This window comes from Mixophyes fleayi, chromosome 7 (genome assembly GCF_038048845.1).
Source record: "Mixophyes fleayi isolate aMixFle1 chromosome 7, aMixFle1.hap1, whole genome shotgun sequence".
Classification (NCBI taxonomy): Eukaryota; Metazoa; Chordata; class Amphibia; order Anura; family Limnodynastidae; genus Mixophyes; species Mixophyes fleayi.
Genome location: NC_134408.1, coordinates 72,563,158 through 72,577,980, shown reverse-complemented (window position 1 = coordinate 72,577,980; position 14,823 = coordinate 72,563,158). Strand labels below are relative to the sequence as shown.

At 43.8% G+C, this 14,823-nt stretch overlaps 1 protein-coding gene across 2 annotated transcripts in view; it reads left to right on the top strand.

Annotated features, from left to right (window-relative positions):
- Positions 1 to 14,823, top strand: part of SF3B1 (splicing factor 3b subunit 1) — a 112,229-nt gene that overhangs the window by 49,650 nt on the left and 47,756 nt on the right. For both annotated transcript variants that reach the window (XM_075179974.1, XM_075179975.1), the window contains 2 exons: positions 11,206 to 11,292; positions 12,032 to 12,302. In XM_075179974.1, coding sequence (XP_075036075.1) covers positions 11,206 to 11,292; positions 12,032 to 12,302 — 358 coding nt within the window. The remainder of the gene's footprint in view (positions 1 to 11,205; positions 11,293 to 12,031; positions 12,303 to 14,823) is intronic.

Below are 14,823 nucleotides of genomic sequence, written 5' to 3'. Positions count from 1 at the left end.
ACACCGCTTCCCCCCCCTGCTGAGTGAGCACATGAAAGATCCCTTTTTTGGCGCCAAGCTTAGAAAGGAGGACAGTTGTAGCAATCATTTGAAGAGAAGTGCACTGTTGACACATCTTCCACGCTAAGTATCACTTTGTTTCTTCTGTATATGCATGTGTACTATAAGACCTATGAGGTGTTGAAAGAACTGTGTTTAAGGAAAACTATAAAGTTCTCCAAACCTGTCTTATTTAATCAGAAATACTATATGTTAAATAACCTAGTCTGTATTTTCTGATAAAGGTTGTGGAAGTGTTTGGGCGTGCCAAACATATTGTCTGTTCCAAATGTAATGCTAAATGGGCCCAGGTGTTCTGTGCTAATTGCAGTCATTACTGAAAAACCTGCTGCAGCCTTTCAGCTTGACTAATTATACCTTATAATCTCTATATAGAGGAAAAGGAACAGAAATACTATCTTTTGACTGGTTCATAGATAAATATGTACCTGTATTTTGCGGTGTGGTAGCAAAATGTGAGAAAGATATAGCAACAGGATTTCACCTAAGTAGATTGGGGAAATCACTGTTAGCAGAGACACAGAAGGAGATTCCAGTGGAAGGGGAATGTGTTGAGAAACACCTCTTCCCCCCCCCTCCCCCGCTGAGTGAGCACGTGGAAGATCCCTTTTTGGCACCAAGCTTCAAAACGAGGACAGTTGCAGCAGTCATTTGAAGAGAAGTGCACTGTTGACACATATCTTCCCCGCTGAGTATCCCTTTTATTTTCTTCTGTGTGTATGTGTGTGCATGTGTAGACATGTATATTATAAGACAATGATGTGTTGAGAGAACTGTTTATGAGAAAACTAAAAAGTTCTCCAAGCCTGTCTTATTTAAATCAGAAATACTATATGTTAATATAACCTAATCTGTATTTTCTGATAAATTGGAGAAGTGTTTGTAAATTTTGAAACGTGATTTAGTTTTTCTTATCTTGTGATGGCAGATAAAAGCAAAACACGTACCAAACATAATGTCTGTTCAAAATGTAATGTTAAACTAACAAGTGAACGGCTGGATCAGGAGGGGGCTCTGTGCAGCCTGCACTGTGGCTCCTGTGAAACAGCCTATAGACACCTCCACCATAACTGTAGATCCTCCTGAGTGGGCGGCTGCCTTAACGCAGGGAGTTAATACCCATGTAAATCTGTTATCTAAATCAGTTGAGATCCCAGCTACATCTGTGGTTTCTCAGGGTATAACAGTAGGAATGACAGATGAGTCATTTTCCCCAGGGGTCGGTGTATTTCCCTCCCCAGCCCTCCCGGGGGTTTCCCAGATGGGAGAGGTGGGTTGGTCAACGGTGGCTAAAAGCCTGGATCGGCTTACCCATCTACTGGAGAACCCCAGACACAAGCGTAGTGTTAAAAGACGTAGACAAACAGCTAAAGCGCTGTGGTCAGTGTCAGACTCTGAGAGTTCCTCAGAGGAGGAGGGGGAATTGTTGGACGATTCAGATGTGTCCATTATAGAGTCAGAAGGAAACTCTAGGCACCAGGGTATGGACAATCTGGTAAGAACAGTTCGTCAGACCCTGGGGTTTGCTGAAGTAGAGGAGACAAAGTGTTTGGACCGCTCCCTCTTTAAGAAGGCTTCTAAGCAGGTGGTCAGGTTCCCTCCCTCAGCTGAGTTGAGGGATATTGTAGAGGCCTCTTGGAAATATCCAGATAAAAGGTTCTCTATGCCAAGGAAGTTTGGCGTATTGTATCCCCTTCAGGAGGAGGATATGACCCGTTCGGAACAGGTAGCAAAGGTAGATACACCTGTGGCGAGATTGGTTCGTCAGACTACACTACCTGTACCCGGGTCAGCGACCTTACAGGACGCGACTGCCAAGAAATTAGAATCCCTGCTGAAGTCAATCTTCTTGGCCGCCGGTATTCGCTTCAGGCCAGCATTGTCCTCTACCTGGGTAGCTAGGGCCATTGAAGTCTGGGCAGGGCAGTTAGAGTCTGCCTTGCAGGATTCAGATTTATTGCCTCTGGCCATGCAGCTAAGGGAGGCAGCAGGCTATGTATATGAAGCGGCCCATAATTCGGCCTCCATAGCTTCGTCTATTTCAGCTACAGCTGTAGTAGCTAGAACGGCGTTATGGTTAAGGGCTTGGAATGCGGATTCAGAGTCTAAACGATCATTAGAATCCATCCCGTATACGGGTGGGATGTTATTTGGTCCAGAATTAGACTCTTGGATTTTACAGGCTTCAGGGGGCAAGAAGACGCCCTTGCCTGAAAATACTCCAAGACCTAAGGCTAGGCCTAGGTTTAGTTCTTTCAGACAGCCTCCTTACGGGGGCGGGTTTGGCAGAGGCCAGACTACCAATCTAGGGGCCGTGGAATCCAGGAGACAGTCCCGTAGGGGAAGGTCATCCTTTGCCCCTGTGGCGCGGAGAGCTTCTTCCGCCAAGCTGCCGGATAGACCAGCAGCATGACTACCACCCACCTCTGGTTCCAGAGGGCGGGGTGGGAGGACAGCTGCTTGGGTTTGCCCGGCAGCAGACAGGGTCCTCGGTAGACGAGTAGGTCCAGAATATCGTGATAGAATTCATGGGACCAGCTCACCTCAGGTTTTGGAAAAAATTACCTCGCTTGCTTCTGTCAAATCAGAAAGAGCTCAGGGCTGTCGATTTGCTTCGTTCAGACGAAGCTATACAGGCTTAGAATTTCCAGTAGGGGAAAAGGTTTTAGTCACACCCATTCAGGGTGCTAAGGCTAGACGAGTTGTTCAGTCTATGACCGAACTTCTAGAGTCTGAAAGGGTCACAGAGAATCCTTTGTCTAAGAATGAGTTTCTTGAGACTAGTGAGGGACTTGGTACGCAGCAGAAGGTTGTCTCCACAGGACAAGTTGAGGTCCTAGATGGAGTTGACAGGCAGGATCCTGTCAGACAAGAGGCTGTCAGTAGGCAGGTCTTTGAAGCTGCTGGGAAAGATGGTGACATCTTTCGCAACCTTACCCTGGGCAGGGTCCCATCCCAGAGGAGCATTCCCGTGCTCGAGGTACCAGTGGAGGAGGTAGGTCCTCAGCTGGTGGTTGCTGGACAAGAACCAAACAGTAGAACAAAGACAAATATTTGGACGTAGTGAGGGCATTACGTATATATGTTAAGAGATCTGCAAAGATACGTAAAACAGAGTCTCTATTTGTGTTGGTTGACTTTTCCAAACGGGGATGGCCAGCAATCTAAGCAAACTATTGCCAGATGGCTAACCTTGACTATCAGGGAGGCTTATGTCCAAAGTATTAATCTCCCTGTGCCGAAACGTATTGTTGCCCATTCTACCCGGTCGGTTGGGGCGTCTTGGGCGGCTCGTAATGGAGCCACGGCGGACCAGCTGTGCAGAGCAGCCACCTGGTCCTCGGTCCATACCTTTAAGAAATTCTACCAATTTAATATATTTGCGTCTGGGGACGCCTCCTTTGGCCGTAGTGTTCTGCGTGCAAGGAGATCAGAGCGGTCCCACCCGTCGGAGGGATTGCTTTTGTGAGTCCCCATGGTTAAGGAGTGTCCCCCAGATGAATGAAAGAGAAAACGGGATTTATACTTACGATAAATCTTTTTCTCTGAGTCCATCTGGGGGACACTCCGATCCCCCCGTCTTTTCGTTGTTTTGTCTCCACTCCCCCCTCTGTTGAGTGTTGTGTCTTGGTTGATTGGCCTATCTTCCTAATGGCTTTTGTAATCAAACTGAGGTATGTGGGAATTGGCGGGGGTGATATGCTGTCAGCTGAAAAAAGTTAACTCTTTGGGTGCCAGACTCCTCCCCCCGACCCAACCCCATGCTTAAGGAGTGTCCCCCAGATGGACTCGGAGAAAAAGATTTATCGTAAGTATAAATCCCGTTTTCACACTGCTTACAGCCTCTTCGGTGCCTGTCACGATTGTTCTGAGGGAAAAACTTTTCAATTCTCTGGCAGAGCAAATGTTTTACTTCGTGCTCTTTGTCTGTGATTGATTGTATGTTATATTTGTTCTTATATAGGTATAGTTCTCCTTTTTATAAAGCAGGCACTACTTCCCAAACGCGCTCAATCGCATATAGTATTTCTATACATATACAGATATTGGTATATGTACTAATATTTCTTGTAAATATGATATATAATAATCTTTGTTCCTGATTCTTCTGACGCAATCAGTGTGTGTGTGAGAAATACTGTTAGACTGTTTTATACAAAGGGTTTTGTATTTTCTCTCCTTTCTGCGGTGTCACCATGTCAGAAAGACGGACTAGTTCCAAGTCAAAGGCTGCCGGTACCAGTTTGGTATTTTTTTTTATTCAAGATGCCAAATAAAATTACCTTCTAGATGGTCAGATCCTGATGCCCTATGCGGCTTGCGAGGCTGAGGACCTTAGTCAGAGCTCATCTGATGAGACCTCTGGCGTGCTGGAACCATCCTGGGCCAGGTAGCTGGCAATCTCTGGTGTCTCTTTAGCTCTGCAATACAGTCTGGAACGTTAGGTGTTGGTAATGCTAACTTTCTTGTCCTAGGGACTCACTTTCCTCGGGACAGGCGTCGCAGAGTCCAGGAGGTGTTAGCGATGGCTATTGCTCCTTCCTGGATGCAAAACCTTGGAGAAATCTGTACAAGTTCTGGTCAGTTTCCAGACTTTGAAGTGGTGTCATGGGAAAATCACCCCAGCGTGGACGCTCCCATTGCACATTTAGCAAAATCCACCATTATGCCCCAACCTAGTGCTGCTAGCTTAAAAGATGTCATGAGGCATCCTAAAATCCATATATTTGGCTTCAGGGGCTTCCCTCCGTCCTGTGACGGCAGCAGTATGGGTGATTAAAACGGTGGAAAAGTGGGCCTCTTCAGTGATGGCCTTCAGTCGTGAGTTTCTAGAGCTGAACTGTCATTCTTGGCCGACCACATTAAGGAGGCGGCCGAATATTTGGTAGATGCAGCACTTAACGCAGGTCAGGGATTATCCCGGACCTCCTTCCTGGCAGTGGTTGCCAGACGCACACTGTGGTTGAGATCATGGGAGGCGGATGCCGAATCCAAGAAGGCTTTGGAGGCATTACCATATGATGGCCCAGCATTATTCCGACAACCCTTAGAAAAATTCATCTTTCAGGTCACTGGGGGACATTTCTGCCAGTAGCTGCTCCTAAAACAAAAGGTAGGTGTTTTCGCTCCTTTCATTTTGCAGTCTGGTCCAGATGAAACTCCACCAGAGGTCACTCCTCAGTACCTTGGGGCGGGGTGCAGCAAGGTAAGCAGGTTTGGACAGAGCGGCAACCAAATCCAAAGTCAAGCAACCTGCATGACTCCGCCCCCCACCCCCTTTCAGGAAGTACAGTGGTGGTGACCCATCGACTGAAGTTCTGGGACAAGTGGTACAGTTCTACCACAGATTCCATTCCCAAAGCGTGTATCCATTTTTCAGTGCATGAAGATGATTGGACACATGCTGTCCTGCATCGAGGCAGTGCAGTGTGTGAGATTCCATTCCCACCTCTTCCAGCACGAGTTCCTCTTTCAAATGGAACAGCTCAAATTCCCGTTTGGAAGCCCAGATCCTTCAGCTTTCACAAAGAACACGCGGGGGGGGGGACGGTAGCATGGTGTTGAATCTGAATTCAATACCGGGATAACATCAGTATGGGGGGGGGAGGTAAGTATAAACCAACCGGAACCTTCGTGGCATCCACTATGGACCACTCTCCACTCTTTTTCCTCAGCAGAACGCGTTTCAGAGTTGGCATTACTCTCCTGCAGAGCTCCATTCTTGGTCTTTCTTGGCGACAGCGCTGTCTTGAGGACTCTTCCTTTCAACCAAAAGTTGTGTCCAAATTTCATATAGACCAGGATATAGTTATATCGATGTTGTCTGGAGATCTTTCATCCAACAGTCAGGGCTCTGGCGGAATTGGATGTGGTCAGAGCCTTACAGATCTATGTGGATCGCTCATCTTCGGTTTGCAAGACAGTCTCTTGTTTCTGTATGATGATTGAAAATGTGGTTGACCAGCCACGAAGCAAACTATAGCCAGATGGATAACTGCTACTATTGGGCAGGCCTATGTTTCTCAGGGGGTCTCCGGTTCTTGGGGGGGGCTCACTCCACTAGGTCAGGTTGGTGGTACTTTGGCGGCAGGACACAGAATTTCAGTCGGGCAGCCACATGGTTGTCTGTCCACACGTTGGCTAAATTTTTTTGGGTTTTCATGTCTTTTTTTACCTCCAGTCATTAGTTTTGGTCAATAAGTTCTGCACACAGATTAGCCAGTGTGTTCCCACCCATGAGGGGCAACTTTGGAACTTTCCCATGGTGAGCAGTGTCCCCCATCTGTATGTGCAAGAGAAAACAACATTTTTGTACTTGCCGTAAAAAATGTCTTTCTCAACCCAGTTGGGGGGCACTGCTATCCCACCCTTGTTCCAAACAGGTCTTTTTAGTGCCTAACTCCACACAGCGCCCTCTATACTCCATAGTCATTCTCATGGCATGTTGGCTCCAATTCATAATATGGTGGTGTGAATTGATTTAAAAACAATATTTCTCTGCTATCCATTGGTAGGCCATTGGAACAATGGGTCATAGAGGTATGTGCATGAGCTTGGGCAACTGTATACGAAGTCATCCACCCCGCCCCTTCCATCCAAAAGTTAATTTCTCCCAGTTTGTTTCTAAACCTAAAGGTCCAGCTGTCAGTCCTTTCATCTTGCTGGAAGAGGTACTTTACTTTAGGGTACAGCTTTCCTTTCCTTTCAATAACCTCCAACATGGCCAATCTTCTCTTTCGTGACCATCACTCCTTAATTGGACAACCACATACTCAAAGCGGGTACTTCTGAACGTCTACATGCCCACACACGGATGATGACTCCGATTTTAGAATCTCAAGGATGGCTCATAAATTACCAAAATTTCAACCTGGTAAGCGCTCAGCAGATGATCTTCGTGGAGCTTCTTTACAACACAATTTAACAGTTTTTTGCTAGAGGACAAGATCTTCTCAATGGGGAGACTAACAATGTCTCTGTTAGCTGTCAGACGGACCCGTTTGTCTAGGATTGAAAGGCCTAGGGAAAATGGTGTTTACTATCAAAGTGGTTCGGTTTGCTTGGTTCTTAAGTGAGTTCCAGAAAGAAATACAATCAAAGTGAATAAATTACACCATTTCACCATTCATTGCAGTCAGTTCATTAAGTTGTCCCCCAAGACGCAGCTGTTGCTCCTTTGGTTGGCTGACCAGAGACAACCTCACCAGGGGTCATCCATTCACAGTTTGGGACTGGACAATTGTAACAGGTGGCCCCATCAGGAGTCAAGGTTAAAAATCAATGTTCTGGAACGGAGATCCCAGTCTCAACCTTTTCTAAGAGGAAAGCCATCTCTAAAACTCACCAGGGGGCGGGGAGACAAAAAGCTCCCTGGCGATGAGTTGTTAGGAGCTCATGCATTGCATGCAGCTTGATGTTCTGGCAATCTCTGCTATATTCATTCCTATGGTAAAGAACAGGGAACCCACATTTTCTAGCATGCATACTTGGAGAATGGCCCTTCCATCCAAAGTTTTGTTTGTGGGGTTTTTTTTTTGTCGATAAGTGGGGTTAGCCAGATTTTGACATGACATCTCTGGTCTACAATGTAGACCAGGGAGAAGGTTCAAGCAATCTGTGTAGCCAAGATGATCTTGGTACACGAATATTCTACAATTGACAATAGGCTGATCGTGGCATCTTCAACTCTGACAGGACCTGTTATTCAAGGATCATTCCTTCACCAGGTTTCTGTTGGCATTAATGGTGTTTAAAGCCATGGTTCTTAAAGTTAAGGGCTTTTCTGACTCTGTAATGGAAGCAATGCTAGAAGGTAGAAAAACAACTCTTGCTAAGAAACACTATAGAGTATGGAAAATCTGTCTTGGCGTGAACAGTGAGGATTTTCTACTACTTCCTTTAAATTATCCAGATTACTTTTCTTTTTAGGAGTCATTTGGACAGCAGTTTAATGCTTAGATCTTTAAAAGTTCAAGTTTCAGTTCTGCTGCTCCCTGAACTACAGACATTTATGTAGGGAGTACTACATGTTCAGCCTCCATATATTCCTCCAGCTGCTCTGTGGGATCTTGGGGAAAACCCGCTCCCTCTGCCCATTTTCTGCCCATTTCCATAACGAGAGAGTCTGAGTTAGGGGCTCTAACCTTTTGTATATTGTTTTTCACAAAGACAGGTCTGTGTTAAGTACAGAGCTTTTCTTTCATCGATGTGCTATATGTATCAAAATCTACTGATTCCTAAATTAGGTCTGGGTTGCTCCTCCTAGACAATTAGTTTCTTTCTAGACGTTGTTAGGGCTCTGAAAATCCGCTCAATTTCTTCCCACTACCCTCTGACACCCTTTCTTCATTTGACCCCACAAATGAAGAGGAAATTTCTACTCTTATCTTCCTACTCTACCTCCTGTCCTCTTGATCCTTTTCTCTCACAAATTGGTATATCCGTGTCTCCTGTGCTCATTTCACCTCTAACAAAAATCTGTAATCTCTCACTCTGTACTGGCATCTTTCCATCACTATACAAGAACGCAGTGATTGCTCCTATTCTAAAAAACAAGATTCCGACCCAAACTCTCAAATTACTGTCCCCATCTCTCAGCTCCCATGCCCCTCCAAGCTTCTAGAGACTTGCCTACACTCGCCTCACATGCTTTCTTTCCGCAAACAACCTGTTGGATCCGCTTCAGTCTTGCTTTCGTTCTCAACACTCCACAGAGGCTGCGTTGACTAAGGTTGTCTGATCTGATCACTGCTAAAACAAAACGCCATTACTCTATATAATTCTCCTGGATCTCTTGGCTGCAGTTGATACCGTTGACCACTCTTCTCATACAAACGTGCTGCAATCCCTAGGTCTTCAAGAGACTGTTCTATCCTGGTTCTCATCCTACCTCTCATCACTCTTTCACTGTTAATTTCTCTGAGGCCACCTCTGCTCCGCTTCCGTTATCATTTGGAGTACCGCAAGGCTCAGTGCTAGGTCCTCTGCTGTTCTCTATCTATACTGCTTCTCTTGGAAATCTAATAAGTTCCTTTTGGATTTCAGTATCATCTCTATGCGGATGATGCCCAAATTTATCTATCCTCCCCTGATATCTCGACATCTGTGGTGTCCCGTGTAACTTACTGTGTTTCTGCTATATCATCTTGGATGTCCGCTCGCCAACTCAAACTTAATCTTTCTAAAACAGAGTTAATAATATTCCCACCCACCAACAAGAGCATACCTGACATTTCTATTTCTGTTGATAACATGACCATAAATCCCACCCCACAAGCTCGCTGCCTAGGTGTAATCCTTTACTCACACCTATCCTTTGTTCCCCACATTGACTCTATATCTAAATCATGTTATATACATCTAAAGAACATTTCCAGAATTCGCACATATCTCAGGCAAGACAGTGCAAAAACCTTAATTCATGCACTTATCTCCCGCATTGACTATTGCAATTCCCTTCTTACTGGCCTTCCCAAAAACAGACTCCAAACCCTACAATCTATATTGCACGCTGCGACAAGACTGATTTTCCTTGCAAATCATTATTCCTCTGTTGAATCACTCTGTATGTCTCTACACTGGCTGCCAGTTTTCTACCGAATCCAATATAAAATACTTTTACTAACCTACAAGGCCATCAACAAAGCTACACCAACATACATCTCCTCTCTTGTCTCAATATATCTCCCAACTCGGCAACTCCGTTCTACACAAGATCTGCGTCTCTCATCCACCCTCATTACATCCTTCCATTCCCAGTTACAGGACTTTTTTTGGGCTGCACCCACTCTATGGAATTCTCTCCCTCGCACAATAAGACTCTCCTCTGGTCTACAAATTTTCAAGCGTTCTCTGAAAACCTTCCTCTTCAGACAAGCTTATAATATTCCTCAACCACCCTCTTAACCTCACTACCTTAGCATATTACCACCCGTTACACAATTTCACACAAGACAACTGCCCCCCTGACCAACATTGTTGTGTGACAGGATCATTTAGCCTATAAGTCACTTACCTTTGCAGCTTGGTTGGGCCAAAACTCAAAATGTAGACTTGGCCTTAGCCTCATGTGTCAAACTCCCATTGTCCCATAGATTGTAAGCTTGCGAGCAGGGCCTTCTCACCTCTTTGTCTGTTTTACCCAGTTTGTTAGTTTACTAGGTTTGTCCCCAATTGTAAAGCGCTACGGAATATGTTGGCGCTATATAAATAGATGATGATGAAAATGTTCCTGGATAGGACTTTCCAGAAGACAAGTGACCTGGTCGTATGTGATGCCCATATCAGAGGTTGGCCTGCAACCAAACTATTTTTGGGTAGATTACAATGATAATTAGCCAGACATATATTAAGACAGGTAAACAGTTTCCAGAAAATGTCAGAGCACACTCCCATCTGATCAGTGAAGGCGATGCGACCTCTGCAGAACATCTGTCGGTCGGCCACCTTGTCTTCTATTCACAAAGTTCTACAAGTTCACTGTCTTTACGCCTCCTCCCATACTTGCAGCTTTGGCAAGTCTATATGGTTCCTTCGTGGGCCAATGAATGCTATAGAAAAATGGATTTTTGTACTTGCATTAAATCCATTTGTCCAAGTCCATTCGGGGACACTGGATGCTCAACAAATTAAGTTTTGAATTGTCCTTTCACTTAAGTTGTTTGGAGGACAGTGTCTTTTATTTTTGTTTCCCTTCACCTCTCCCCTGGACAGAGAAGGCGCTAAGACTTTAGAATATCTCGCATAGCCCAAGCTCCTCCACAAACTCATGGTTCTAGTGTCCCCAATGGACATTTAATGCAAGTACCTAAATTATTCATAATAGGTTCATAAGGGAATAATTGCATTTTATTCATTATGTCCCTGTAATTCTTTCCAGCCCTAATAAATTGTTATACTTCATAGATTGTGTTTTGGTTTTTTTTAGAGTTGCTCATAATGTATGGTATAATACAAATGTAAATTTCTGCTTTTATTGATGGATTGAGACCCAACACAAATAGAGCTAAAAGCTAACAAAATAAAAATGCAAGTATGAAACTAGGAACCTTAATTCACAAAATTAAATAAGTGTAAACATATTATGTGCTGTAACAGAACTGAAAGAATTTAACGCTTTTAAAATGTTTTAAAACTTCTTTTAAGATCCTTGTGGTAATTGAGCCCTTGCTGATTGATGAAGACTACTATGCCAGAGTAGAAGGAAGAGAAATTATATCTAACTTGGCCAAGGTAATTTATATAGCAACACCCATGCCTTTTTTTTTTTTTTTTTGTTGGAATAATGTTACATGCCTCATGGTTTATCATTTATTTTTGAAGGAGTAGGAATATGATGGGTTGTTTGGTAACTTACAGAACCTGCCCCCTCATTGTATGTTTTTTTTTTTTTTTTGTTTTTTTTTTTTAAATATAAATACTGATGCTGTTTCTTTACTTGGCATCCACCCTATGGTACATCTTTCTGGCACACTGCCTCCTGGAATTTGTACAGTCTTCATTTTAACACTAGCTCCCCATTTTGCAGTATTAAATTATTTGCGCTCATGTCTTTTAAGAATTTTTTACTTTTTTCGTGATTGTGTAATCTTTTTTATAATGTCATTTTCTTTTCAAATGAAAAAGGGTATGGCCTAGATAGTATCAAATGAACATATAATGCTCTGACCGCATTGAAAATACTGAGCTGCTGGTTTTGCAGAGCTTTGGTATGTTCATGGTGGTTGCCTGAAGCTGAGGATAGTTCACTTGTCACAAGTAAAACAAACGGGAATATTTAACCTGAAGGGAGAGGTGTCTGATTCGAAGTACACTTGTACGTGTGTCTTCCTTTAAATATTATGTTTTAACTTTTGGGACATTTATCAATGTAATTATCTAAAATTGCATTCGATACAAAATGAGCAATATTCAAAGTCCATCAATCAATATTGTTAAATATTTTACATCTTTTATCGTTTTCTTTTTTCAGGCTGCTGGTTTAGCCACAATGATTTCAACTATGAGACCAGATATTGACAACATGGATGAATACGTTCGTAACACAACAGCAAGAGCTTTTGCAGTTGTTGCATCTGCTCTTGGCATTCCTTCTTTACTTCCTTTCTTGAAAGCTGTATGCAAAAGTAAAAAATCATGGCAAGCTCGTCACACTGGTATTAAGATTGTACAGCAAATTGCTATCCTGATGGGATGCGCTATTTTACCACATCTAAGGAGTTTGGTGGAAATAATTGAACATGGTAAGCTTTGTTAATTGTCTGAATGAAGAGAAATGCTAAACAGGTGGTCCAATCCCCACTGTTGGTATTTATTTACCCAATCCCCAGACTTGCTTGGAGCTAGTGGTTCTGAGAATAGTTATGTTTTTGTGGAGCGAGTGCAGTTTCCCTATTACATCCATTGGGAGGGTGCACTAAAACCATGGAGGTATAGATTTGCAGTCATGAGCTAGGGTACTCAAAAAAAAAAGAGGTTGAAGCCTTCCATTTCCCCTAGCTATTGATTCATGATAGAGAAAAACATTATCTGAAGACAGTAGGGTATATAGTGGTCGCTGGTGCCTTGGAACTTTCAAATCTGACATTGAAATGTTGGCTCCTCCCTCTCTATTCCCCATTGGCTTACATACTATCTTGGGCGCATGTTAATTGCTGCCTATGGCAGAAAAGCATTTCTTTCCTACCATTGGAGGACACTGCTACACATTGGAGTTTCATTCATTTTTTTCCAAGAATTAATGAAACTCCAATCTATCGCAGTGTCCTCCAATGGAGTAAGAGAAATGGATTTTACGGTGAGTAAAAATCTTTTCTCTGAGCAATTTCACTTGGAACCATCAGGTTTAACCTATTGTAGAAGAGGGGGTATACGCACTCAATACCGTATGGCTCGGGCAGGTGTAATAGTAAGAGCAGCCATAGATGAGAGCTATCCAGACCATTACAAAAGATTAAACAATAGTAGTTGACATACAGAATCGCAGGTGCTGCAATCATTAAAAATTAGTTATCAGTATTGTAATTTAAAGTTGATGGTATCAGTGATGTAAATGTCTTCAGTGTCTTGAGATTCACAATGACACTTGTGTCAGTATTGGTCTGTAACATGGTCTTGCTGGTTATGGATGTGTATCCCAGGCTGTGTGCTCGAGTTGTCCTTCCTGGAGGTTTATTAGATGGTGGTGTGTATATGTGGAACCAGAACATAAAGAAAAAGCACATGGTGATGTACAGTCTGGCGTAAATGGAAAACAAAATAGGTGCAAAATTTGGGGGTCCTGGTGTTCACTGTTAGTGATCCTAGTGTATGCTCCTGTGTTGAAACGTTGAGAGTCTCTCGATTAGGCGTAAGTGAGATGTATCGCAGACGGCGTGTGGTAAGAAAAGGTGGAAAAATACAGCAATGGAGAAGTATGTTGCAAGATGGCAGTCATGCAAAACCCAAAAAATATGCACTCACAATGATCGTGGTTGACAGCATAGTTGTGGGTAATGGTGATCTGGGTTGTGTTGCAGGGGCGTGGTGTGCATAACAAGAGGCAGGCAGGCTTCTTAATCATTCATTATTGTTATAATAGCATAGAGAGGAAATTAATTGCAGCAATGGTGAAATAAATCACACTAGCAAATTTAATGGTTAAAACAACAAATATTGCACTCGCAAAATTACAAACTGATTGCAGCAGGATCAATAACTGGTAGAGGTCTGAGCAAAGGTGAGCAGGTAGATGTCCACGTTGTCAGGTTGTCTCCATAGATGGTGGTAGAAGGAACAAGAAATAATGCACAAAAGTGAAGAACGTCTGCATGTTCAATATTAAGTGTGTGTGTACATACGCATGTCTCTAGATTAGACAGAGCATTGTTGGTGTCAGAATGGTTACAGCACTTGTGTGGCAGTCACGCTCTAAGGATTCTGATTTTTATCTGCGTTCAGTGCTTCCTGGACGAAGGTTCTTTCAGGACAGCTTGGTCCGATGCAGTGTAGTCGGGGTGTGTTGGGCGTGACCCAACGCATTTTGTCATGTTTGCGTGACTTCCTCAGGGGGTTTGTTTTTTTTGTATTTAAACCAGTTAATATTCCTAGACACAGGACTCCTAGGTTTAGTTCTTTTAGACAGCCTTTTCGTGGGGGCATGTCTGGCCTCAGAGGCCAGACAGTCAGGTCAAGAGCTTCTGGAGGTAGGAGACAGTCGCTTAGGGGAAGGTCATCCTTTTCCTCCGCAGCAGGTATGCCTTCTAACGCCAAGCTTCCGGATAAAACGGCAGCATGACTACCATCCTCCTCTGTTAGCAGAGGGAGGAGTGATGTTTGCTTCTGTTCAGTCAACAGTGGACGGTGTCCTCAGGGGACAGATGGATTCAGGGAATCATGGGAAGAGGTTACATAATAGACTTGGTAGGGCCAGCTCCTCACAGGTGTTTTTGTAACCAGTTTACCCTGCTGTCCTCGGAAAAGACAGGCACTGCTCACCTGTGTCACAAGAAGTTATTGTGGGGGTTCCGGAGCTCCAGAGAAGGAAAGGGTTTTGCTTAAACCTCTTCCTGGTCCAAAAGCCGGATGGTTCATTCAGGCCAGTGCTGAATCTCAAGCAACTAAATCGTTACCTAAGGGTAGTTTCCTTTCGGATGGAATCCCTGAGATCAGTCATAAACGGCCTGGAGGAAGGTCAGTTCATGGCATCAATAGACATCAAGGATGCGTACCTTCATGTTCCAACCTGGGAGGGGCACCAGCCGCTTCTCAGATTTACGGTGGGTT